At 54.9% G+C, this 25,856-nt stretch overlaps 3 protein-coding genes across 6 annotated transcripts in view; 1 reads left to right on the top strand and 2 right to left on the bottom strand.

The window, feature by feature from the left end:
* Window positions 1-1,090: 1,090 nt before the first annotated feature.
* MMP14 (matrix metallopeptidase 14) lies at window positions 1,091-11,396 on the bottom strand. Its single transcript, XM_026486528.4, has 10 exons — window positions 10,999-11,396; window positions 6,907-7,055; window positions 6,521-6,643; window positions 5,841-6,148; window positions 5,184-5,345; window positions 4,683-4,843; window positions 4,369-4,507; window positions 4,086-4,236; window positions 3,486-3,601; window positions 1,091-3,153 (listed from the first exon to the last, which is right to left on the bottom strand). The coding sequence occupies exons 1-10, from the start codon at window positions 11,101-11,103 to the stop codon at window positions 2,819-2,821; spliced, it is 1,749 nt and encodes a 582-aa protein (XP_026342313.1). The 5' UTR covers window positions 11,104-11,396; the 3' UTR covers window positions 1,091-2,818.
* SLC7A7 (solute carrier family 7 member 7) overlaps window positions 3,129-25,856 on the top strand; it is a 54,133-nt gene continuing 31,405 nt past the window's right edge. Inside the window, exons 1-2 of one of the 3 annotated variants that reach the window (XM_048216163.2) lie at window positions 3,129-3,220; window positions 6,231-6,428. In XM_048216163.2, coding sequence (XP_048072120.1) covers window positions 6,287-6,428 — 142 coding nt within the window. In that variant the 5' untranslated portion in view covers window positions 3,129-3,220; window positions 6,231-6,286. The other 2 variants (XM_026486530.4, XM_048216261.2) reach the window with 2 other exon arrangements.
* Window positions 12,913-22,247, bottom strand: MRPL52 (mitochondrial ribosomal protein L52). Of its 2 annotated transcripts, XM_026486536.4 has the most exons (6): window positions 21,464-22,247; window positions 16,569-16,971; window positions 16,404-16,461; window positions 16,239-16,306; window positions 13,850-13,914; window positions 12,913-13,474 (listed from the first exon to the last, which is right to left on the bottom strand). In XM_026486536.4, exons 2-6 carry the CDS (start codon window positions 16,777-16,779, stop codon window positions 13,322-13,324), a joined length of 555 nt encoding a protein of 184 aa, XP_026342321.2. In that variant the 5' UTR covers window positions 16,780-16,971; window positions 21,464-22,247; the 3' UTR covers window positions 12,913-13,321. The 2 variants fall into 2 exon arrangements, with proteins under 2 accessions (XP_026342321.2, XP_044235539.1); XM_044379604.3 differs by lacking the exons at window positions 16,569-16,971; window positions 21,464-22,247 and having other exon boundaries at window positions 16,394-16,451.

The following is a 25,856-nucleotide window of genomic DNA, read 5'->3' as shown; positions in this document are numbered from 1 at the left end:
CTACACCCCCCCATACAACCTCTGGCTTTCCCATGCCAGCTTCCCCGGGTCCCCATCCCCTCCGGTGAGGGTGGCGGGGAGGTGGTGTCCAAATCCACTGAGATACACAGCCTGTGCCAAACAGCTGTTGGCAGGAGAGGTGGAGGAGGCCAGGCATAGGTTCAGGGTTCCTGGCTGGCAGAGAGGTGGGGTACCCCTTCTGCCAAAGCAATCACACCAACCAGCCCTGAAGAACAGCTGGATAGAACCACACCGGCCTAGGTGGGGCCAGCGCTCTTGGAGGAAGGCTGTGGAGGGGGCCTGGGCTGGAGCCCAGGGAGGGCCGGGCTAAGGCAGGAAGGGAAGGGGAGGAAGAAAGAGGGCTGCTCCCCTTCAGCTGAGCTGACTCAGCAACTGAGCTATTCCTCCCTCCAGGCTGGTTTCGGAGGAAGGGTGGGTCGACAGCCTGGGAACCCTGTCTGGAGCAGCAGTTTCGAAGAAACAAAGCCTTGTTATTCTTCCCTTCCGACCTGACCATCCTGCCTCTCCTGGGCGATTGGGGTGAGATTCGTTTTGCCCGAGATAGGCTGCTCCTGATTGGCCACGGGGCAACTGTCCGTCCTTCCCAGGTGTTCCTTTTGCCCCCCCACCCCAGGCAGAGCCCCCCAGGCTTAGAAGAGGCTTAGACATGGAGGGCTGGGGTAAAGGGCCTGCCTGAGGCCGAAGATGATCCTGGTGGGAGTCCCCAGCAGCAGAAAGAGAGGTCTGAGGAAACGGAGGGTCTGCGGCCAGATCACGGGACAGGGTAATGCAATTTAGGAAGATTTTCCGAGTGGCCCCAGCTTGACCACTTCCTCTTGCCTTTGCAGCTCTGGGCCTCGAAGGTAACCTCTTGGCTGGGTTGGGAGAGAGCGGCGGGCTCTGTGGACCACTTCCCTGCCCCCACGGAGTAAGTATGCCCTCCTTCCCAGCTATGGCCCTGAATCCCCGTTGTCCACCAAGAATAAACAGATTCCTTTATGAAAAATGCCGAAACTCCACGTCACAGGAAACACCGGCTATGGGCATGCTTTCCATTCACCTCTCCGAGAGAAGGCAGCGACACAAAGAATGTGAAACACCATTTATTCTTTGTGGAAAGGTTGAACAAGGTCAAAAATGTCCTTAGAGGGCACTGACCCAGCCCCGCCCTGCAGGTTCCTGGGGTCGGATGCCTCTGCCCCCCCCACCCCCACCCTTCCCATGCCCCTTGTTAACAAAAAGGAACGATTTGAAGGGAATTCATATATAATAATTATAATAAAAATATACATTAAACAAAACAAAAAAAAAAAACCCCAAACAAGACAAATTTAGCCGAACTGCCAGCACCGTTCATCCCACACACCCCCACCCCCCATACCCCCCCACCCCTGACATCCCTCTCCTCTCCCTGCCCCCACAGGGTCTCACTCTCCCAAGTCCCCGGTACCATGACCACGTGTGGTGGCCAGAGGAGACTTCAAATGGGTGGGCTGGGTGGGGGAGAGGAGGCAGGACACCGGTAGGATGGGCCAAGGGGCGGGGGCATCAGGAAGTGAGGGGCTAACCTGATGAGACCCACCCAGGCACGTGCCCCTCACTGAAGCCAGCTGAGGCTGCTGTCTCAGCGCTGCCAGCCCCTGTTCGCCTCGCTGCCTAGGTGGCCACCCTCATGAAGGTCCCGAGTCGCCAGGCCCTGGATGTGTGTCATCTCTGCCTTTCTCTGGGCTCCCCACCCTTCCCATACACGTACTCTGGTTGGAGGAAGGGCACTGAAGTGGGGCAGGTGTGCTGTTCCCCGGCCCTTCCTCAGAGCTCCGATAAAACATGCCCTCCCCTGGGTACCACAGCCCACCTTGTGCTGTCGCTGCTGGCCTGGCCTGCCTGGCCCCTGGCCCTCCACTCCCACTGCACCTCCCTGGTTAGCCTTTTGGTCCTGTCCTATCCCCCCCCGACTGCTCTGCCCCTTGGTCCCTATCCCAGCTGCCTGCATTTGAGCAAGATTCTTCTTCTGTGGCCTTCAGGCTCACCCCCAGGGCTCCAGACAGTCTCTCTCCTTGGCCCCACCTGCCCTACCCCGGTAGCTACAGCCCCTAGTCTCAGCTCCTCTAGCCCTGACATCCCAAGGCTGACATTTGTGGGGGTAGGGCCGTCAAGGGTTTCCACAGCCCCTTAATGGCTCAGGCTCCTGGGGAAGTTCTCGGGGCCAGGTGGGGCAGAGGCAGATCTTTGCGGAGAGGACTGACTCTGAGCTTTCCTCCCAAGGTCTTAGGATGGCTGCGCGGCCCTTCCCCCCTCCTCCTCTCTCTCTCAGGGTCTCCCCCTCAACAAGATTAGATTCCTTTAAGCCAGGAAGAGTGGTAGGAGGTTGCCAATGGGGCACACCTGGGGGCTTGCGGGGCTGGCGTGCCCAGAGCCTCCTGAGGTCAGAGTTCAGAGGTTACAGTTACGTCAGGGAATGGAAAAGGAGCAGATGACCCCATTTGACCTTTGCCAGCGAGGTCTGAGGGTCCTGCCTTTAAGTGCAGAGCCAAGACATTCAGGTGGGGCTGGACACATACCAAGCTACGGAGGCCCCTGGGGGGACAGGGGCTGGAGACGGCGGCCCCTGATCAGCCCCCAGGGGACCCATCTAGGGAAGAAGCAATGCCAGGGCTGAGGTTGACAGAGGCAGTCACGGGACAGAAAAGAAGGGAGGTGGGGGGCGGGGAGGGAGGGGGCCCGGGACAGGTGGGAGCAGCCCACCCACCACCACCTGCTGCCACTGGCCTTCAGAGGCAAAGTCCTCGTGGGAGGAGTGGGCGGGCGGCCGTGGGGGTCAGACCTTGTCCAGCAGGGACCGCTGGCAATAGAGCAGTCGTTTCGGGGTCCCGTGGCGTCTGAAGAAGAAGACGGCGAGGCCCGCCGCCAGCACCAGGAGCAGCAGCAGCACGGGCAGCACCACGGCGGCCGCGCTCACCGCCCCGCTGCCCTCTTCGTCCACCTCGATGATGATCACTTCCGTCTCCTCCTCGGTTCCCTCGTCCGGCCGGCCCCCCGACGCGGGGCAGCCCATCCAGTCCCGCAGGGCTGACTTGGGGTAGCCTGGCTCTACCTTCAGCTTCTGGTTGTTGAATTTCCAGTATTTGTTCCCCTTGTAGAAGTACGTGAAGACTGCAGGGGTCGGCACGAAGGTGGCGTCCGGAAGAGCCACAGAGAGGAGAAGAGCGAAGGAACATCTGTGAGTGGCGCGAGCCAGCTGAGTTCATCCCTTAACCTTTGTGAACATCACTGGCCTCAGCCGTAAACCCGGCTAGTTCTAGGACCAGGCTGGAAGGGCAGTGGGGCTTCGGGAAAGCACCGTGCTCAGAGCCGGGCGCGTGGCAAGGGTTCCGGCGCCCTCCTCGTCACTGCTTTCCCCAGCATACTGTCCTGTATGGCTCCCCCCCATTCCCCTTCACCCCCTGTCCCCATCCTCCCCTCACGACACCTCCCTTGCCCCTCACCTTCATCGCTGCCCATGAATGACCCTCTGGGAGACTCGGGGATCCCTTCCCAGACCTTGATGTTTTTGGGGTACTCGCTGTCCACTGCCCTGAGCTCCTCGTTGAAACGGTAGTACCTGGGGGACAGGAGGGGGACGGAAGCGGTCGGGCACTGGGCCTGTCCTCAGAGGGTAGCGGGGCCCACGACTAAATCCACCAGTGAGCAAAGGGTGGCTACGGACAGGGTGCGCGACAGGGGTTTTGAGTAATGAGGGCCTGCAGCTGAAAGTGGCGGAAGGTGGGGGTGGATGGGAGGTCCCAGGCTGCAAGGAGCCACCAGCAGCCTTTAATGACAGTGCCTGGCAGCTGGGGTGGAGGCACGGTGCTGAGGGCAGGAGGCGCCAAATGACCGGGTCTGGTCTGGAATGGTGACCCGGTCACTTCCCACTCACTCAGCACCTAATGGAGGCTGTCTGTTGCTAGGCAACAGCGCAGGCTCAGCCAGCAGCTAACCTCTCCAGGGAAACGCCCCAGGGGTAGGTGGGTCTTTCTCCAGAATTGAGGGACTCTGGTGGTGGTGTCTGAGGAGGGAGGCCTAGAGTCAAGGGGCTGAGGTCTCACTTGTTTCCTCGGAAGAAGTAGGTCTTTCCATTGGGCATCCAGAAGAGAGCGGCATCAATTTTGTCAGTAGGCAGTCCTCGGCCCAGCTCCTTGATGTGCTTGGGGTAGCCAGGCTCCAGGGAAGCTTCGTCAAACACCCAGTGCTTATCTCCTAGAGAGGAGAGAGAAGGGCCGGATCAGGGTTCCCCTTGGGCACTTGGGTCTTTGGAGGAGTCAAGTGGAATCCACTCCTCCAGGGAGACTCTCCCCACACCCAGAGAACTAAGGCAGAATGCCTGGTTACCTTTGAAAAAGACAAACTTGCCATCCTTCCTCTCGTAGGCAGTGCTGATGGATGCAGGCAGGCCCCGCCAGAACTGGCCGATGGGCATGGGGTATCCATCCATCACTTGGTTATTTCTCACCCTCCAGAACCAGCGCTCCTAGAAGGCGTCGAGGTGGGGACAGTACATTGTCTTGTAGCTCGTCCTCTGGCTCGGTCCCCAAAGCTTCCCACTGTCTCAGTTCTCGTTCTTAGTCCTCCTGCTGCCGTTTCCACCCAGCCTGCTGGGCTTAGAGCCCTCCCGTCTCCCACACCGGCCCACTTCTTCCTCTCACCTTGAAGACAAACATCTCCCCTCGGAGCACGGCCACGGTGTCGAAGTTCCCGTCACAGATGTTGGGCCCATAGGTGGGGTTTTTGGGCTTGTCGGGGACAGAGGGCCTGGAGGTCGTCCTGGGTTGAGGGGGCATCTTGGTGGGGGACCCTGACTGACTCCCTGGTGTAGAGAACATGGGAGGCACTTCAGAATTTGTGGCAGAGGGGGAGGAAAGAACAGCTATTTGGGCAGATGATCTCCTCGGAAAGGTGTGGATGGCCCTTTGGGGGAGGCTGAAGCCATCAGGTGGGAAAGGGCAGAGAAGGTGGAATCAAAAGTGGGAGAAGAATAAAACATGTAGAAGAAATAATGTAAAGAAAAAAGAAAAAAGTGGGAGTGGGTGGTGGGTAGAGGCCGGGTCAGGTGGGGTTGGGTGGAGACCGTAGGGTGTGGGGGAAGGGAAGGGATGCACAGGTCGGAGAGACCAGGAGAGGAGAAGGAGCAGGTAGGGATTACTCACCGTAAAGTTGCTGGATCCCCCGGCGGTCGTCATCGGGCAGCACAAAGTTCTCTGTATCCATCCACTGGTAAAAGGGCGCCATGATGGCCGAGGGATCATTGGAATGCTCAAGGCCCAGGGCATGGCCCAGCTCGTGCACAGCCACCAGAAAGATGTCATTCCCTGGAGGGATGGGGATGATTATGAGGGCAGCCTGGGTCCCTTCCCTCAGGCTCCCTGCTTTCCCACCAGAGGCTTCGTTTTCACACCCGAGACTGCCTGTCATGTTTTCCACCCCCAAAGCCACAAAGCCAGTCAGCAGTCTATTCTGGGTAGAGGTGAGAGGGTGTCCTGGGGCCAGATACCAAACCCAGGAAGATGTGTATGAAAGGAAGCTGAGGTCCCATCTGGGCTGCAGGTTCTCCCAGGAGCTAGAGGTGACGTTTGCCTGGAAACGTGGGAAGTCTTTGGGAAGTCAATTATTGGGTAAGAGAGGGACCAGATATAACCAGAGCAAAATAAGAATCCTGCTTTCACTGGAAGTCAGACTAGGAGATCTTTGTAGGCCAGAGACTTTGGGGTTTGAGGTTTTGGGAAGAGGCAGAAGAACCCCCCCCCACCCCCAAATGATCATCGACTCTCTGCAGAATAAAGGAGTCCCAGGGCTACTTTGCTCACCGTTCACATCCTCATTCCTGACAGTCCAGGGCTCAGCAGAGTCAAAGTGGGTGTCCCCTCCGATGTTGGGGCCCGGGAAATAGGCATGGGCCAGGAAGCCACCCTCGCCATCGAAAGGCGTGCTGTCACCATGGAAACCCTCAGCGAAGAAGATCATGATGTCTGCCTGCTTCTCATGGCCCTCGCGGATATAGGCATAGGGCACCTCTCGGAAACGAAGTGGTGTGGCGCTCTCCCACACGCGGAACGCCTTGCGAATGGCCTCGAACGTGGCATACTCGCCCACCTTGGGGGTGTAATTCTGGATGCTGAGGTCCAGCCACGTGGGGAGAGGATGGGAGTGTGTTAGGATAACAATGGATACGATTCTCCTTCCCTGTACTTTCCCAGGTCTGACTGAACCGCCCAGCCACCTTTCCTGCCCCGGCTCTTCCTGCTGCCTCGGGATGCCTCTCCCCCAAGAACGGAGGGCTCAGGGGACCCCGAGGCTTCGGCTTTCTGGCCCTGGGGTGCACCCCCCACAAGCTGCACCTTCCTCCAGGATTACAGCCACGTTCCTCCCCACTCCCAAGGGCACTTTGCAGAGAGGTGAGTAGGACAGGAGGCCTCAGGGTCTGTTAGCACAACTGATAGGGAGGGCGACCCTGATGCGAGAAAGGCAGCTTGCCTGTTGGACTCACCAGAAAGTGATCTCATTATGCTGCCATTTGAGGCCCTGGATGGCATAGCGCTTCCTTCGAACATTGGCCTTGATCTCGGCCCCAAACTTATCGGGAACACCACAGCGGGGACGCCTCATGGCCCTGGGGTGTGACGATTGTGGTCAGGATAGCATATTAAAGAGAAAGGTCTTCAGAGGAGAAGGGGAGTGCCTGGTCTCAGGGTCAGTGTGGGGAAGGGCCAAGGCTATGGGGTTGGGGTGAATGGGAGAGGGCGGGGACCAGCGAATGCCCAGCGTGTGGGGTCGGGGGAGAGGGCAGGAGTCAGGCGTGTCGGTGGCAGTATCTCTGTGCTCAGTGTTGTCGCTGGGTGCCAGGCAGGATTCCTGCCAGGGTCTCGCACTTACTTCATGGTGTCTGCATCAGCCTTGCCCGTCACACGCAGCCCATAGAACTTCTGCATGGCAGCGATGGCTGCTGAGAAGGACTGGGGCGAGCGCTGTGTGTGCGTGCGCAGATCCCCGGGGGGCAGGTAGCCATACTGCTGCAGCCAGGCCTGTAGGGAGAGGGATGTGGCTTAGAGCATCTCCACTTGGCCCAAGGGGAGCCTCTGCCTCCCCATGGTATCTGGCATGCACCCTTGGCTTAGGAGGAAAGGGCAACGAGCTCCCAGCCTGGCTCTGGCAGTGGGGCTGGAGGAGATCCCAGGTTGGACCTGAACTCTGGCCCAGGCCCCAGTATGACTTGTCTTCTCGGGGCTCTGGGCTCAAACAGGGGTGGGGAGCCACGGCTCTGGACTTTGGCTGTGACTCTTGAGAATGGGAGTCCAGATGGCTTAACTGAGTCCTAGGATGTCTTCTCAGAGCTGAGATTCCTTCCAGCACTTTCCTCCTCTGTGTCAGTGTTCTTGTAAATATAGCAGGTCCTACCTGCGAATGGGCTGTGCCCATGATGGGTGGAGGCAGGGAGGGGGAGGGGGCTCTCTTTTGGACCTGGTATGCGACCGTCTTGGGACAGGGGTGCCATGTCTCCAGGACCCTCACAGCTGAGATCTTCTTAGAAAGGAGAGTGGAACAGGAGCTAGGGCTGAGGTTGGCTGCTGAGATGGGAAGCTGGGACCTTTGGAGGTGGGGGTGTGATCCAGCCACAGAGCTAGGATCCTGCCACTGTCCCCATCCAAGCGTCTGACCTAGGGCTTGGGACCTAAAGGCCCATCTGAGGTTCTCAGTAGAGGGAGTGGGAGGTGGGGGTGGTGACAGAGACTCGGTGACAGTATTGTACTTGAGGTATGTTGTGAATTGTTCGTAATATAAAGGCTGGCATGTTGCCTTAACATAAAGTTAGGTTTTCGGTATTTGATTGAAAGGCACACAAAATACAAAGCCCTGTCGGGGGGAAAAACCAGCCTTTATTATAAGAACAATGGAGTATTTTCCTAAAGCCTGAAAAGTAAAACGAGCCAAGTTATATATGGAATAAGAAAACACTCGGCTTCTCCAGTGGAGACACTACTTTGGTCCCTGCTCCAGCTTCAGTTTCCTAAGGAGATAGGAGAGGGCCTGCGGGTTGCCTAGGGTGCAAGTTGGGAGTGGGTGCCACAACCCCTAGCCCACGTTGTCACGGTGGGTCTTCCTGGCCCTTCTTCACCTCTAGGCCCAGGCCCTGGTAGTGGAGCAGTGCTCCTGCATTGGGGCTGGGGGTGATTCAGGAGCAGCTGACTGGGGACATGTGCCCGCGGGGGCAAGAATTGCAACAGGTTCTGGGAAGTGATCCCCCAAGGCTGATGGGAGTTAGGGCCCGAGATGTAAACAACCCAGCCTTTCCCCAGCCAACAGGCCTGGCCAAAGCAACCTTAGCACCACCCGCCTGGGAGAGCCCCTCCTCAGGGGTAGAGGAAGGAGCCAAGTTTAACCTCTGGGATACCACAGGGGAGCAGAGCAGGGTGCTGCAGGACCTGGTTGCTCTCCCCAGGAGCTGCAGACTTGCCCTGACCTGTGCCGGCTGATACCACAGCTAGTGCCCGCGGGAGGCCTGCTGTGGCCTGTGCCTAAGTATGCGGGAAACTCCCTTTGCCCTTAGCCTCACCTGTGGGGTACACACACCCCAGGCTCAGGACCCCTGGTGGGGGAGCGGCTGCTTCAGCTCTGGAGAAGGATGAGAGTGGCCTACTCCTGGAACTGGAAGTCAGGAGGACTTAAAGTCGGGCCCTCTCAACCCTCGGGGAACACAACTGAGGGGAATTCTCTTAGGGCAGAATGACAGAATGGAGAGTGGCAAGAGAGGTGAGAACCCACATCCAGGAGCTCTGGGATAAAGCCCTCTCCCTGATGCGTCTTTCAAGAAAGTAGGCAGGCGTAAATATTCACACCCACAACGTCCACCCCACACACAATAGACAAAAATGGAGACTTAGGCAAGAAAGGGACTTCCCTGCAGTCGAGAGAGCCTCGAGGCCTGGAAAGGAAGTGCCCCCATCCCTCTCCTCCCCGGCCTAGGCTCTGAGCAAAGCAAGAACCACAGAGGAGACTAGGAGGTGAGGTAGGAACCACAGAAGAGAGGACTCTTGTGTCTGCGGCTGGGTGGGGGAAGGGCCAAATGCCAGACAGGCCGCGGGGAGGAGAGGGCCGTCCTGGAGCTGGTGCAGGACTCTGGAGGCCCGGTGGGAGGGACCCGGCTGCCTGAGGCCTGGCCACCCCAGCTCGTCCTCTAGCTTGGCCTGGAGAGGGAGCAACTCTGTTAGGTCAGAAAACTCTGTTGGCTGGCTTTGTCTTGAAAACTGAGTGGTCCGGAGGTATTCCCCTAGGGGAGAAGTCCAGAGAACCCCTCCCACCTCTGGCCTAGGAGTCCTGGGGAAGGTGGGTGGGTTGGGGGGAACTCTGGCAAACTCCAGCAGGCCCTGGATGGGAGCCTCTGGGCGCGCTCCTCCATCCCTCTGCCTCCCACCCCTCCGTGGCCCAGAAGCGAATGGTGGTTCTGGCACTGGGACTGCCCATGACCCACTTAAAACAGAGCCAGGGCTGCCGCCCCTCCCCTAGGGGGCCTAGTGGGGCAGGGGAGGGAAGGCAGGGCAGGCAAAGTTGGCAGTGGGCAGCCCCAGATGCCCGGGCTTCTTTTGTTAGGAGCTCTCTTTGCAGGCCTAGGATGAAGACTCCAGGCCAGGGGAGAGGATGCCTCCTCCTGCAGGACCGTGTCAGGCTTAGCCGCAGGGCAGATCTGCACTGTCCCTGGTTACCCCCACTCCTAGGGCCACACTTGGCTTTTTAGCCTCAGATCCCTTCGGGACAGAGAGAGTGTGTTCTTTCTGGAGATGTTTCCTCCGGGGGTGGGTCCAGGGCCAGGACCAAGAGGGAGGAAGCCAAGTCCAGATCCCCTCCCCCTTCTGGGGCCCTTCCCGGCCCCTCCCGACCGCACCCAGGCCCTGCCGGGCTGAGTGGGTTGGGATGGCCCAAAATAAGAAGCTGATCAAATTCGTCTCCCACCTTCACCCCAAAATAAGAGAGAGAGAGCGAGAAAGAGAAAAAACCTCCCCAGACAACTCCTACGCGGCTTCCTCCCGGGCCGGTGGGCCAGCCTCAGGGAATGGGCTGGGGGGGCGCCCGAGGCAGTCAGTCGAGACATGTGCGGGTGCCCTGGGCCCGACCCTCTCCCCACTCCCCGGTGCGATGCCCTCAGTCTCCCTGCAATTAACACAGAAAAGCAATTAACAAAAGCAACTGGAAGAGCCTAAAGGCGCCGCTGGGGGGTGGGGTGGGGTGGTGAGGGGGGGCAGAAGGAGGAGGCGGCCTCCCGGCCGAACCCCGGCTCACAAGGAGAGCTTTGTGTGTACGGAAAGGCGGCCAGGGCGCCAGCCCCGCGACCCTCGACGCCAGGGCTCCCGGCCGCGACACGGGGTCGGCGCGGGGAGGTGGGGTGGGGTGGGGGGCCGGGGCCGCTCAGCCGTCCAGCCCCGACCCCACCTGACGGCGGCGGCATCCGCGGAGGGCCGGGACCGCCCGGGAGGCGCGCAGCGTGGGGGGCCCCGGAGCCGCGGCGCGGTCCACCCGAGCCTCCCCGGCCGGCGGGCGCGGGCGGGAGAGCGCTGGAGGGCTGGAAAGTTGAAGAAACAACGGACTCGCGCACATGACAAGAAACCAGGGCAGCGCAGGGGCTGAGCGGAGTCCAAGTATTTACCAGGCTCCCTCCTGCTTCTGGAGCTGAGCTCAGAGCCCGGGGGAACCGGGGAGGGTGGGGGTGGGCCCAGGCTGTAAAGCTTCCCAGGAAAGGACCGGGAAAGAAAGTCAGCGGCGGCGGGTGGGGGGGCTGGCTGGGGGAGGCAGAAGTTGGATCGACTTGGAAGTTTGGAGATGAGGAGGGAAAGGAGAGGGAGGGGGTTGCTGCGGGCCGGAGCGGCCGAGACCCCGAGCGCCCTGCTCTCCAAAGAGGGGGCTGTCCCCTTGGAGACCCCCGGCTCGCCTCCCCGGCGGGCGCGACTCCCGGCAGGGCCGGGGGAGCTCACTTACTTCGGGGCTGAAGCTGCTTTGGGCCGAGCTGAGGGAGGCGAGCGCGGTGGCGAGCGTGAGCAGGGGGAGCAGCAGACCGCCGGTGGGCCGTGGGGCAGGAGACATGGTCCGCGACCGTCCCGGCAGCCAGCCGTGCGGGCTCCGCGGCGGGGGCCCAAGCCCTGGGGTCGCGCCGCCACTCCCTTGGGGCGCCTTTGTCTTCGGTGGGCACTGAATCTGGATTCCTAGAGCGCTGTCCGCTTGGAGATGAGGGGATTGTTCTTGAAAGCGCCTGTTTGCTCGTCCCCTCTTTCCCGTTTTTTGATCTTTCTTCTGCTTAGTCTGCGAACTGCATCGCGAGCCCTCTCTCACTCCTCTGGTCCCTCCCTTCTCCCACAGCCTCTCCGCCCCCGCCCCAATGCCCTCCTTTCCCGGTGCGGACGTGGTTGTTTCAGGCTGAATCCAATTACAGCCAAGAGCCGGGTAAAAAAAAAAAAAAAAAAAAACAACACAACACACACACATACACACACAAACCCTAAGTTGCCTTTCTGTGGTGGAGGCTGCCATCTGCAGGGGTTGAGGCCACAGCTAAGGACGGGGTGCGGGGGGGCAGGGGACGGGATGTGGGAGACTTTCTCCCCTTAAGCATATTTTAGGTGGCTTGATTCCTCTGGTATTCAGCGTTTGTCGCACCTCGGAGTGGGAAGTACTGGGAGGCTCAGTGGCTGGGGCAGACAAGTTCAGAGTCTGGGAGGCTGCTGGTGGAGGTCTTCTATGTTCACCACACCTGGGTTGGAGATTGTCTGCTGGGACCTGTGGCTCAAACAAATTGAAACTTTTGCCCCTTGTTCTTCACAACCACCTCCATCCCTCTCCTGCCCAAAACATGCAACAGTAACAAAACCCACCAACCAACTTCCACAACCACACTGGTCCCGTCCTCGTGGAAAAGACAAATGCACTCCCTTAATTATCATTTGCAATCTGGCTGCTCCTTAAACTGACTGGAGGAAGGAGGTGCAAGGCCGTGGAATGTGGTGAAAGGCAAATCAAGTTCAGGGAAACTTAGACAAGACAGACTGGGAGTTCGGACTTTGGGGTTTAGTTTCCCCGCTGCAGTGGAAAAGGGCAATTTCTTGAGGAGTAAAATCTGCAGGGACTGACTAAACAGAGAACAAAAGGTGGAGGTATGTGGGGGAAGGGGGAGGACTGGCGAAGGGGGAGGGAGAGCTGAAGCTGACAGTGGGGAAGAGAGACCGATAAGAGGCTGAGAGCTAGATCTGGAAAAGCAGCCCAACAGAAGCAGGAAAAGTGTGGGAGACAGAAAACTCGACCATCAGCGAAATCTAAGATCCCAGAATTGCATTGGTCAGCGAGAGAGGAAGGAGGTAGTGGGGGGAAGAAGGGAGGGAAAGAAAGCAAGGCAAGGAATAAAGGAGGCTGGACAGAATTTAGGTCAGGTAGGGAGCTCTAGCAATACTAGAGATCCAGGAACTATCACAAGTTTGTAGCAGGATAATGGAAAGAAAGCCCAGTGCTCTGTGTTGTAATGGGAGTAAAGGCCCTTTTCTCCCAGAATCCATGATCAACAATAGGAAAAGTTTCTCTGGGTCCTGGGCAGCTTACTGGTTTGTGGGAGATATATGGTGGATATTAGACACGGATGCCACGGTGACCGATTAGGGGCCGAGCACCTCCAGGGCTCCCCTACACAAATTGGGGTCGAGAGGTACAGGCTGTCTCTGACCAGCCTCTGGAATTCAGCCAGAACCACAGAAACCTCAGGCTCCAAGGCTTTAGCAGACATGCGACACCCAAGTCTGGTTCTTCCCATGTCAGCTTTCCCAGTGGGGGTATCCTCTTGGGCCATGTATCTGAAGTTTGGGAAAACTGACACCAGTTGCTTGCCAAGAAATGGACCTCAGCCGGAAAGCCTTTTTCATCAAAACATTTATTAAATGAGTAACTGCAGGTGGCCTGAGGTGTGTACGGCCGTTAAAGGCCTGAGTGCCTGGCTAAGACCAGGAGAGCTGCTGCCCCTTTTCCATGTTCGCAGAGCAGCTACTGTTCATAGCTGGGCCGGTCCTATGGCCTGCAGAGAGGGTAAGTATCCCAGAGCCAGACTCCACTGAACTGGAACGGGGCCAGGGATGAGGGCACTGAGCCAACTCTTCCAGGCAGTGATCTTACAGGCGGTTCTTCCTAGTGTCCAAGCTCTTGTGCTCTGAAGACAGATGGGGACGGGGGATGTGGAGACTCTCTTCTGGCCGGGATGAGGCATGTAGGTGACAGAGAGGAAAGCCAGAGAGAGAGGCTCGGCAAGGGAGACAGGAACTGCTTTTTACTGACTCGGCCGTGGGTTCTGCAGTAGAGCCCCTTTGGGTTTAAGAGCATTTTTCTGCTTCCCTTCTTCTTCCTGCAACTTCTCCTGCTGCCTAAGCTGCCATGCCTGTAACCCAGCATCCATTTCCTGTGACAGCAGTACGACTCGTCTCTGAAACAGACAGGAAAACAGGGTGGATAACATCTGGGGCTTGAGCTCTGCACCATGTATCCTTTCGCTCACAGATCAAAGCCAGAGGTTTCAGCTGGAAAATGACACTGCTGACCGGGGGAGGGGACCGGGTCCCGGGATGGGAAGCAGGAGGCGGCAAAATGTGTGGCAGAATGGTTACGACTGGTTCCCGCCCTGGGAACGCCCCACTCTCTTCCTCCCTTCGCACAGTACCTTAAAAACCTCTGGCTGTTTAAACGTTGGTGTAGGGGTACATGTGGGCTTAGGTGTCAGCACAGCTCAAGCCAAATTAAAATGTAAATTTTTCCCTCCAAGTACATACAGGTTGCCCTGACTGGGGCCCTAGCCACTTACTGCAAACTTCTCCCTTTGGGCTTTTCTTCGAAGCTGGCCTTTCATTGGAGGTGCGGGGCGGCCATCTGTAGGTGGAAGTGAAGAAAAAGACAGGTATTAGAGATGGCTGGCAGCACCCTGTGAAGGCAGTGGGATAGGAAAGGACCAGTCTCTAGTTGCTCTCTCCCATTTCACACCCCTGGTGGCTTCATTTTCCAAAAACCCATCCCTCGGTGTCAAGGGTAAGGTATGCCAGGAATAAGCTCTGAGGCAAACTCCGACTCTATTTCACGTACCCCTTGTTATCCTGGAATGGTCCTTTGCAGTGCTGAATCTCTTGTTTTATCTTTTTCCCCCCAAGTTTTTATTTATTTGAGAGAGAGGGAGAGAATCTCAAGCAGACTCCCCCCTCCCCCCCCCCCCCTGAGTGCAGAGCTCAGCTTGGGGCTCAGTCTGGGGCTCAATCTCGAGATCTTGACTGTGAGATCATGACCTAAGCCAAAATCAAGAGTCTGGTGCTTAACCGACTGAGCCACCCAGAAACCCTCCACTCAGGCAATCTGATCACTGTTCTACTCATCATGAGTCTTTGCTAAACTCCACTTCACTCTTCAATGAAATGCTCTCTTTTCCTTTCTTTTCTGCCCAGTTCTTGTCCTTAAGCTCCCCTAAAGTCCTATCTGCCCAGAAACGCTCCTTCAACTCTGTTAGCTTTCTCCTGAAAGAAGTGCCTATTGGGGCGCCTGGGTGGCTCAGTGGGTTAAGCGCCCGCCTTCAGCTCAGGTCATGATCCTGGAGTCCCTGGTTAGAGTTCACTGCATCAGCCTCCCTGCTCAGCAGGAAGTCTGCTTTTCCCTGCCCCTCCCCCTGCTTGTGGTCTCTCTGGCTCTCTCTGTCTCTCTCAAATAAGTAAATAAAATCTTTTTTTAAAAGTGCCTACCAATGATTAATATTCATCTATTTGCCTTGGGACATTTATTGTACTATTGGGTTTTTTTTTTTTTTTTTTTTGCCTTATTTGGCCATCTCAAATTCTTTTGGAAAGAGGTAGAGCACTGAAGTATTATTATTATTATTTTTAAAGATTTTATTTATTTGAGAAGGAGTGCATGTGGGTGAGACAGCATGAGTGGAGGGAGGGGCAGAGAGAGAAGCAGACTCCCCGCTGAGCAGGGAGCCCAATGTGGGGCTCCATCCCAGGACCCTGAGATCATGAGCTGAGCCAAAGGCAGATGCTTAACCAACTGAGCCACCCAGGCGCCCCTATTATTTAATTTTTAAAATCTCCATGCGTTTTCCCAGCTAGGCTTTCACAGACTATGTCCTAGGTTTCACTGTAGTACAGTATAGGCACACAAGTACATCATACAAATTCCAGAAATTCTGCTGACCTGGTGAAAAATGCAATATCTGACCTGAAGTTGTTTATAATGAAGATAAAGAAAAAGGACATTTACTTTTTACAAAGTAAGAAACAGTGAAAACTCTGCCCAGAAGTTTTGTAGAAACTGAGAGATACAATGAAGTAATATGTCCAAGACCACAAAGTCAGCAAGTAGAGAAGCCTGAATTAAGAATTCCAGAGTCTTTCCAATATTCCATACTACTTTTAGGAGATGCTGGGTTTCCTGCAGTAAGTAATAAGTGGAAAAAATCTTTACCATCCTCAGGATCATAGTCCAATAGAATCCAATAGGGTATTAATACCCAGGTCTCTGTGCTGTTGAAGGGGGCCTTGCCCCTACCCAGTTCTAGTCTTTGCTTTGCTATTACCTAGCTTTGAGATCACAGGAACTCTTAAGGCCTCAGTTTTCCCATATTGGGAGGGGGGAGTGGCTTCAACTTTTCTAAGATCCCTCCCTTCTAGGGATAATACCTATATTTTCTTTCTTTCCTTTTCCTCCCCCGCCCTCTTTTTTTCCCCCCTAAGAGAAGAAACTTTTCTGAAAGGAGCCCTCCATCCTCAATCCTCACCCTCCTAACCCCTCTCTCTGAGATGTTCATTTTTGGCAGCCTTTCAGAGATCTCTCTGCATTTGGTACCAGATTTTCAACAATATACTCACCACATGAAACGGTGGATCTTTCTAACTTTAAAAACCGTCCCCCCATGAAAAACGTAAAAATCTTTGTCACTCTCTCCCCCGGGGCGCTCCAAATTAGAATTATATTCTGCTCATCCCCACAAGATCCTGTCTAGCTTTATTTTCCATAGGCGTAGTTTAATTTACAAAATAAACAATTGGGCTTTTCCCCCCAACTCCAAATATAAAGTTCAATACGTTGTCCGCTCAGACACATCCCCACCTTGACTCCCTTCTCTCCCTCCTCGCTTTCCCCCCCTCCCCAGCCCTCCGTCCAGGGGCGTTCCCTCTGGGCGAAACTGAGTTAACTGTCAGGTCAGCGCTCACCCGCGTAAGACCAGTCTGGGAGCTCCGTAAGGGGCCCGTAGCCGGAGGGGTTGGCAGCCAGGCCCTGCCTGGGTGGAGAAAAACAGTCCGGTAAGGATTCGGCCCCGCTTCCGGCTTCCCAGTACCCCCCAGTACCCCCCAGACCGGCATTAGACCTGCACTCACTGGAGTCGCCACTGGCTGCCCGCCCGAGCCGCCACGCTGCTGTGCAGCCTCCGGACACCTGCAGGGAAAACAGGGCAGAATTGGGGCAGAGGCCATACAGTCAATTCAGGGGTTCTAGACTTGCCCCCGCGGGCTCCCGAGCCCACCGACTCCACACCCACTTACCCAAAAGCAGAGTACCTAAAGCAGCCATACTGAGGCCGCGGAGCCGGAAGTGGGCGTGACCTCGGTGGCCACGCGCGACGCTGCAGGGGAAGTCGGTAGCCGCCATCTTGAATCTGAGATTCCACCACGGGCCCCGCCATCTTGGGGCATTGTACGGAAGAGAGGACAGAGCTGAGACCGATGTTTTTGAGGGAGAACAGTTGGTCTGCATATGAATCGTTCGTAATGGTTACATCCTCAGTGGAAGTCGTGTCCTAGACTGAACCATTTTGAACCGTACCAGTGACCTCTGCGCAGGGGTGTCTGGTCCTTTGGAATTTATTCCTTTATCTTAGAGGAGTATGTACCTCATTCTGCCTTCTTCCGCATCACTGAAACGTTTTTCATAGCCTAAGAGTCAAATCTAGAATGAATAAGAAAATTTGGGTTTCAGGCCTTATTTATCCAACAAAATTGAAGAGCTTATATGTGACAAGCATTGTATTAAGTGCACGGGATTCTATGCAGAGCAAAACAGACATTACTATTCTGGTAAGAGTTCTGGGTCTAGAGAGAGAAGACGACAATAATCACACACATTACTGTAATACCGCTGAGATTGTAGAGGGTGCACAGGGGTGCAGGAGCACCTGGCTGCGCGGGTCCCAAACAGACGAGCTTCAGCCACTTGCCACTAAAAATCCAAAGGCAGAAAAACGGTGGTGAAATAAGAAAGGAATTCATTTCAGTGAGGCCATCACTGGGAAGACAGGGAAGTGTCTCAAAGACTGTCCCCAAAGTGCCAAAAATACTTCCGGTTCTTATAAGGAAGATGAGGGGCAAAGGTGGGTGAGTAGGTGCAGGTGGGCAGTGAAGGTCAAATCCATCCTTGTCCTGGAGTCAATCACAAGTGGGATCTTGCTGGCTCAGGACAGTCGTTTTTGCTTGAGGGGGTAGTTTCCTTCCTGTCATGGGTGGCTTTGCCCTCAGGGTCTTCCATCTGCGCCAAGAGCTGAGCAGGAAAGAACCCAACTACAAAGTTTGAGGCCAAAATTGAGGCAGCAGAAGTCCTCTTTCAGGATGAGTGTTGGGAAGGGAGGGACTCCTTTGTAGCTGTAATGGAAACTTGATCTGAAGAAGGGTCTTAAAGAAGGCTTTCTTGAGGAAGAGGTCTTGTAGCTAAGATCTGATTTCATCTTTGTAAGGGCTAACACCACATATTATCTAGTATAATCCTTGCAGCAACCTGTGAGGCAGGTAGAGAAGTCCCCCCTTAACCATGGTTTGGCTTTCCACAGTTTTAGTTTTCCAAATTCAGTTGCCCTATGGAAGCAGATGATCCTTCTGACAAATTGTAAGAAGGCCAATAGTAGCCTAATGCTAAGTTACAGTGCCTATGTCATGCACCTCTCTTCATCTTATCATCTACAAAAGAAAGATGAATACAGTATAATAAGATGTATTTTTAAAGATTTATTTATTTATTTGAGAGGGAGAGAAAGCACAAGCGTGAGGGGCAGAGGAAGGAGAGAGAATCCCAAGCAGACTCCGTGCTCAGCACGGAGACAGACACTGGTCTCAGTCTTACAGCCCTGAGATCAGGACCTGAGCCGAAACCAAGAGAAGATGCTTAACCCACTGCACCACCCAGGCACCCCAGTACAATAAGATATTTTGAGAAAGACCACATTCACATAACTTTTATTACAGTATATTGTTATAACTTTTTATTATTGTTAATCTCTTAGTGTGCCTAATTTATAAATTAAACTTTATCATAGGTATATCTGTATAGGAAAAATAAAACACATATAGAGGATTTGGTACTATCCATGGTTTCATACATCCACTGGGGTTCTTGGAAAGTATCCTCTGTGGATTAGGTGGGACTATACTGTATTAATACATAGTAAACCCAGATCTGTGACTCCTTCCCTCTTTTTTAAATCATTATTTGTCTTGGGAAATTCATTTATTCTTAATTTCTTTATTTAAAAAACCCTTAATATATCACATTTCTGAAAACATTTAGAAATGATAATATAAGTGCAAATGCTTTATAAATGGTGAAGCTTTGTGCTAGGTTAGACACTGAACATGGGGGCTGGGGGATACTGAGGGAGGGGTGCGATGGCCTGTCTGGAAGTTGATCATTTCCTTCTGCAGGACTGGGAAGTTTTTCCACAGGAGGTGGCTCTGAGCTGGGCTTTGCAAGAGGGGAAGGGTGGATCCTGGTTTAAGAAGTAAAAGCAGCTGTTTCAATAACAATAAAAATGGTATAGGCTAGGGCTGAACCAGAAGAAAGGATGGGAACAAAAGAACCTTGGCTATAAGCCAACAGATGGATCCCCCAAAACTAAGCAAGGGCAATAAGACAATAAAGAACTATCACCATCTTACACTCATACACTTCATTTTCACTTATGGAAACACTTCTATATAAATGATTTCGCATGATTTTCATAAAAAACATCTACAGTAGATAAGACAGTCCAGGAAGCAATCATCGTAGAGATTGCTTGTAGTTGTCAGAGATCAGGAAATTGAATCAAAACGTGGCTCTGGATTTATTGTTTTACAGTTGCAATAATGATTGAATGCCACTTTCCCAGGCCTGGCTGGCTTCATAGACCTTTGGCTGGTCCTCAGACAGCTGAGGTAGACAGCACTTGGAATCCCATTACGTAGTTTACAGTTGGCAAGTCTGATAGTAGAAGGCAAGGGCTGGAAAAATAACCTTAGTGTCAACATTCAAGATTGACAGGAAATATGACAAGCTGGCACTACCACCAACACTGTATAAAGGAATCGAAGCAGTAGTACTACCTTCCAGTAGCTCACACACTAGGGGGACGCCATCGGTTTGCAAAATTAAAAAAATGGGCACACGCATTAAGGTGAACAAATCATGTGAACAATATAAATTCCACAGGCTGAAATGAACACATGCAATACTTTAATAGCTGTGGGAGTCAAGGAGCCCGAGCTGGAAGACTTTGGGGGCAGGATGGGAAATTTAATTGGGAAAACTGAGAAATCTGGGAGGGGAAAGGTCTTTGGAAGGAAGACAAGTTCAGCCTTTGACGTGGTTGGTGTGATGTGGACAGTCCGTGGGTTGTAAATAGCAGGAAGTATGGGTTAGGATTTTGAGAGCGAGAACGAAAGAACATTAGTGCTGACAGCTCACATCAGCAGCATTCTCTGCGACCTCATGGAACACTGTGGCAGGGGAGGGGGTCTGGCAAGTGGACAGCACTCCTTAATGACTTCACTAGACTCAAGCCACAGGAAAGCGGCTTCGTCATCCCAAACTAGATGTCTTACAGACTCTTGACTTCATCTGGCAAAGGCTGGCGTTAAGAGCAATGAGAAGCATCAGGAAGCTGAGCTTCATGTCTTTCCTCTCTCTCTCTCTCTCTTTTTTTTAAGATTTTATTTATTTATTTGACAGAGAGCAAGACAGCCAGTGAGAGAGGGAACACAAGCAGAGGAAGTGGGAGAGGAAGAGGAAGAAGCAGGCTTCCAGCGGGGGTGGGGATGAGGGGGGAGCCGGATGTAGGGCTCGATCCCAGGACTCTGGGATCATGCCCTGAGCCGAAGGCAGACTCTTAACCACGGAGCCACCCCGGCGCCCCCATGTCTTTCCTCTCTTAAACTCCTTTGCCTCTCAAGGGCGTCACAGCCTGTATTTGGTTTTAATACTTTGTTGTCAACTCATGTTTTGTCCAATATGTTTATTCACTATCCTTCTGTATGGTCTGTACACAGTCACTTTTGTACAAGTGCATTGCTCTGAGAAATTAGGAACGTTTTATTTTTTATTTTTACTAAAACGTTAAAAAAATTTTAATGAAATAATCTCTATGCCCAACGTGGGACTCAGTCTCGGGACCCTGAGTTCGAGTTCAAGAGTCACCGACTAAGCCAGCCAGGTGCCCCTGGGAAATCAGGTGCTTTTTAAATTGTTGAGATGAATAATAATGACATTGGAGAAAATGTCAGTGAAGCTGACTCTGGGCGACCAATTCCACCTCATTTTGTAACTTGTTCTCATTTTTGCATGCTTCTGACCAAACTGAAAGTTGAAGAAGAGCAAATTACTTGGGAAGTGTCTTATTTTACATTCCTTCATTATCTTCCTCCTTAGGCCAGCTCAACAATTAAACCACTGTCACCCCATGCAAGAAATGTGGGAGCTAAAGGCAAGCCCTCACACAATACATTGCTTTGCACATTATTTCCTTATCACATAATTCGTTGTAACTTATTCCTTTTCTTTTCCCATGGCTGCTAAATCAGTTCGGGCTAAATTTTGTGTTAAATCACCCAGCTTTGAGATGCGTAAATTATGACCTCGGGCTACACTCTTTTTTCTTGCCTGGCAGCTGGGAAGTCTCTCAGCTGTGTGCCTTTCCACGAGGCTGGTCTTGAAGGCGGGTGGCTCTTTGTGAATTTCTGCAGAGTGACAGTGCCGGCTTTAAAAAATGCCAAAATTTGCCCAAAAGGTGTAAAAAATAATCATAGTATTTGCAAGTCATCTTTTAGCCTTAAAACATGGTGAAAAGAGTGTTTCCAGATTCTTTTTCTTAAATCAGCCCAGCAACTCCCTCTTTTGTTGGGCCCATGCTGTCACTAAGACTCTTCAGATGAAAGATGCTTTGGGGACTTCAACCTCCCTGGCGCCCTAAGACAGGATTTTTGGTTAAGTGCTGCCTCCTGGCGGCGGCTCTACTGCCCGACACCTTCCCGGCCTTGTGGAGACCACTTTCTTTAACTGGGGATCTCGGAGCTGATGCAACAGCTCCCCGAGGGGGCGGGGAGTTGAGAAGCCCTTGCGGGAGACCCCTCCCCTGGCTCGGGGCGGGCGCCGCTCCCCTCCCCCTCCCCTATGGGGCTTTGCAGTTCAGAGTCCCTACCGAGTTTCAGCTGACGTCTCGGGACCGGAGGCGGGGTTGCCAGGGTTTGGGGCCCTCGCCCGGACCCCCGTCGGGCCACCAGCGCGAGCAGGATTGGGAGGGAGGGAAGAGGAAGCTGAGCGTTCCTGGGGCGGAGGACGCGTCTAAGGGTATCAGCTGTCAGTTTCAGGCAGCGCAGCTGTGCCTGAGTGAGGAGAGGGCAGGGGAGCGGGTTGCGGGGCCCCTCGGTTCTCGGACCCTGACGCCCTTCGTCTACACCCCACCCCCAGGGCTTCCTGGAGCCCGGGGAGGGGCGGGGGCTGCTCCGCCAGGTGGAAGGAAGGAAGGGAAGGGACGCCGGGGTGGGTGGGCTCCTGGTCCCCCAAGGCAGGCCCAGGTTTGGCCTCCGCAGCCAGACCTGGACTTCGGGGGCGATCGAGCTCTTAAGAGGGTCAAGGAGGGCGGGCAGTGGCTGGGTCGGGATTTGGGAAGGCGAGGTCTCCGGGCTGCAGACTCGGAATAACCGGGGTCAAGGGAAAGAGGGTAATAAAGGGACTGGCGGAGGCGACGTTTAGGGCCGGGCAGGGGCCGGCGAGGCGGGGAGGAGGGGAGCGTGGGAGAAAGGGGCAAAGGTGAGGTCTGGCAGCCGCTGGGCGGGGGCGGAGGAGCGTGGGGCCAGGGTCACCCGGAAGGGGAGAGTTGCGGGAGGGCGTCCGGGAAGAGGTCACGCTTAAGGGTTCGCGGCTCCGCTCTTGATCTCGCCTGAGAGCTTGTGAACCTGAGCCCTCGCCTCCCTCTGCCTCGTCCGTCCTTCCGCCCCCGGCGGCCGTCGGTCACACCTTGCTCTCGCCGCACCCAGACCGGTCACCTGAGCGGGGCTGTGGGACAGCCGAGGTCCCGGAGAGCGCGTGGGATGAGGGGCTTTTTGTTTTCCCCTTACTGAAACTAAACGTTCATTTCAAACCATTCTAGGCCTCGCAGTCAAACTGAAGATTATACCCTCCCTCTCCCTTCAACCCATTACTATCAAAAAGAATAAATACTTCCAGACACTCCTGGCTTAGTTTAGGGGCAGACCAGCAGCAGCATACGTGGGCCAGAGGGCAAGTTCAAGGACGTTCCCAGAGCCCCGGCTGCTGGGAAATCAGCCGAGGAGGCACGGGATCGTTCGTGCGTTCATTTATTCTTCCCGCAAGGATTCTTGACTGTGTCCCTGTGCTTTGCCCTGGGGACGCGGGGTGAATAGCGACGGCTCTGGTGGTGCCTGCATTCTAGTGAGAGAGGTGACGACAAGCTGCAAATGCAGTCTGGGTGGCGGTGCCCTTGCAGGAAAGTCCAGGACGGTGAATGGATGAAGAGGGAAGTTGCTCTGTCGGAGACTCCTCACGCGAGGCCTCTGGTAGTGTGGTGTCTAAGCACAGACCCGGATGGAGTGAGTGGAGGGTGAACAATGTCACCAGGAAGCATGTTGCAGGCAGAGGCAACTGCGATTGCGAAAGCTCTGAGCGGGGAGCGTGACTGCTGTGTGACAACAGCAAGGAGGTGGGCAGGGTGGCTTGAGCGCCAATGTCAAGGGGGCCGCCTTAGGGCTGTCTCCCTAGGACTTCCTCATACACCTTGAGCCTGACCCCAGAGGGGAATGAAGGGGCAGGCCAGCTGGGCAGTGGCCTGGGTGTAAAAAGACACGAAGCGATCTTTGGAGTAATTCAGACGTTCGGTGCCAGTGAACTCCGATTTCTGTCTGTGTCCCTTGGTGAACCGTAAGCTGGCTCCCATCCACAGACGGAACCCTTGACGACTGCTTACCTGGACTGTCTGTCTGTCGGATAATTTTGCAACACGCAGGTACAGGTATAAGTTGCAGGGTGTAGTCCTGAGACTGGCCAGCCGGTAGTTGTAGGGAGGCAGGAGTCAGAGCTGGAATTCTGAAAATGCACCTTGCACTGTGAAGTGCCATTCCCCAGGAAAGATTTACGCTCTTGTCTGCAGTTTAAATGGTTTAATATGCCCGCCGAGAAACTACTTCAGAAAGCTGCATGTAATGAATTCATAGAATAAGCTCTCATTTTGAATAGGAAGAATGAGGCTTCCCGTTTTGATTCCAAGAAAACCGGTATTCCTCCACCTCTGCTAAGCTGACATTCAACAGACGTTTAAAGGATCCTGGTGTGAAGGGGTGCCAACTCATTAGCTTGCCCAGGGTGCCAGAGCTGGCTCTTACCCGGTGGCAAGTATATCCCCTGAACCAGCTGGGGACCTGAGCTGTGAGTGGGCTTCTTGTTGGGGCATCTGGCTGTACCCGCACAGGTGGTCTTCTTGGCATGTGTTGCCTGACATAGGGGCTGAGTTCCAGAGCCCTAACGACGGATCCTATGCCCTCCGCAGGACCAAGGATAGTATGAGAGTGCGAGCTGAGTAGGAGACGGAATGAGGGGAGCAGGCGAACAGGAGGGCACTGTCAGTCACTGGGAGAGCTTAAGTGCTCAGTAAATGTAGGGCAACAAGGAAGATCAGGGACCAAGGTGGGGAACAGGAGGAGCTGAGACTGGGTAGAGAAGGTGCCTAGAAGCAGGCAGGCGACGAGGTCCTCTGGGTCTGACCAGGCAGTCCCAGCTCCAGCCCATCCCCTGGCCCCTCCCCGCCGCCGGCCAGAGTCACACATGTGTTTTCCTGTTTTCCATTTCGGTCCCCGTCACCCTCTGCCTTTTCTGCTCCTCGGAGTCAACAGCTGCTGCAGCTCGAGCCTTAGCCGGCTTCCCTTCCTAGCACCTTCCCCTCCCCCGCCCCCCAGCGTGCTGGTAGCCCCTCCTCCTCGCACCTGCCCAAAGGTCACGGGACAGGTAAGAGGTGGGAGAGGAGGGACTATGGGCGAGAAGGGAAGTGCAGGAGGAGGATGGAGTGAGCCTCCGACCGGAGACCCAGGAACCTCTTGTCTCCCGGTCCTGACCCCGGCCCTCCCTAGGCAGAGTCCTCTGCCCAGAGCCTTCAGCCCTATGCTAATGGGAGCCCTGGCCACAGGAGTAAACAATTTCGTTTCACTTTTTTTTTTAAAAGGGACTACCGGAGCCACAGGGAGTATAGAAAAACAAATGGAGAGCTGGGGAGGGAGAAGCTGAGAGCTTCCAGCTTGGGGTGATGGGGGCATCCAGCTGCCCCACAGTGTCTGTGTTTTCTGTTTCTGTTGTTAGGGGAGGCAGGACAGACCAGTTGGAGCTAGGAAGGCAGGACATGGGGTCTCTGGGGGAGACAGTGTCTTCTCACATTTAGCTCTTGAGCTAGACCGAGCAGCCAAGACCCTGAACTGCGGGCTACTAGTTCCTGGAGGAAGTATATTTTGGTGTTGCCATTCATGGGTGGGTTTGGGGCCAGGGGCTTCTCTGGTTGTTGTGCTGGGCATGGCATGCTGGGTGCCCAGTACCTGCCTTCCCTGAACCCCTGAATCTGAAACTTCACCCATAGGCTGTAAGGTGAGTGTATTGTCCTGTAACCTCCACTAGGTCCTCAGAGTTGAATGCTCCTCAGGCAGGAAGAAGACGGGGCGCTGTGTATCAGGAACGCTGCCATCTCCTGGGGTTCCAGACTCTACAAGGTTCTCCTGTAAAGCCTGGGGTGGGAGAGCCCTCTGGGAGAGGTCCTGCTGGTCCCAGGCTGCCTGAATGGTGGAAGCATTGCCTGAGAGCCAGAGGCTCCGGGAGGAATGTGAGCTGCCAAAGACGGTGCCTTCCTGCCCGCAGCCGCTGGTGCTGAGCAGTGGTTGAGGAAGGAGGGGGCATCTTTTCTCTGAAGGGCAGCCTCCCCCGTCCAGTTTGCGCGGGCTGAGGGGTAGGCTAGAGAGAGTCCACCGGCAGCACTTCCTGGTGAGGCCGCCAGGGTGCGCTGTCCGCTGGAGTGTGGGTTTCACCGCCCCCGGCCCCCACCGTGAGTTTTCGTCGCAAGATTCCCTGAAGAGGAGGACTTCGCTTTTCCCCAGCGGGGGTTAAACCCTGCACACCTCTTCCCTACGCTCCCTCACAGTTTCCCCTTCCTTCGTCCCTCCTTCATTCGTTTCCTTTCTGTTCCATTAGGACATACGCCCACCCCTTGGTGCCGGTAAATGTGGTCTTAAGATGGCAGGCGGGATGATGTGTTTCCGCGTGTTTTTGTTTGCTGAGCAGTGGGCACCCTAGCAATAGCGTCGCCGCCAAGAGGACTTGCGGTCGCCTCTCATCCCTGCAAGGGGATGAGAAAGGGGAGGAGCAGCTGGGAAGGAGATGGACCGGCTTTGCTGGAGCCTTTAGGCTAGCCTGCAGGCTAAAGGATGGCAGAGGCTTTCTGTTTAATCTAATCACACCCTCCCCCAGGTAATTGACGAGGGAGCCATCTGAAGTGTTTTCCTGTCTGAGGGGAAGGCCTAGCGATGGGGCAGGTCGGAGCA

The sequence above is a fragment of the Ursus arctos genome, unplaced genomic scaffold, assembly GCF_023065955.2.
Source record: "Ursus arctos isolate Adak ecotype North America unplaced genomic scaffold, UrsArc2.0 scaffold_37, whole genome shotgun sequence".
Taxonomy (NCBI): Eukaryota; Metazoa; Chordata; class Mammalia; order Carnivora; family Ursidae; genus Ursus; species Ursus arctos.
Note: the sequence above shows the minus strand (reverse complement) of the source record. Positions and strands in the feature narration are given on the sequence as shown.

What these genes read in the sequence shown, in the direction of transcription:
- MMP14 (XM_026486528.4), bottom strand. Translation starts at nt 11,103, where the DNA reads ATGTCTCCTGCCCCACGGCCCACCGGCGGTCTGCTGCTCCCCCTGCTC. An exon ending in CATAATGAGATCACTTTCTG is followed by an intron (nt 6,149 to 6,520) that starts GTGAGTCCAACA and finishes GCTGGACCTCAG; the next exon opens with CATCCAGAATTACACCCCCA. An exon ending in ATTCATGGGCAGCGATGAAG is followed by an intron (nt 3,154 to 3,485) that starts GTGAGGGGCAAG and finishes CGACCCCTGCAG; the next exon opens with TCTTCACGTACTTCTACAAG.
- MRPL52 (XM_026486536.4), bottom strand. Translation starts at nt 16,779, where the DNA reads ATGCAGACCAACTGTTCTCCCTCAAAAACATCGGTCTCAGCTCTGTCC. An exon ending in TTTAGGTACTCTGCTTTTGG is followed by an intron (nt 16,462 to 16,568) that starts GTAAGTGGGTGT and finishes TTTTCCCTGCAG; the next exon opens with GTGTCCGGAGGCTGCACAGC. An exon ending in CCCAGACTGGTCTTACGCGG is followed by an intron (nt 13,915 to 16,238) that starts GTGAGCGCTGAC and finishes TTCCACCTACAG; the next exon opens with ATGGCCGCCCCGCACCTCCA.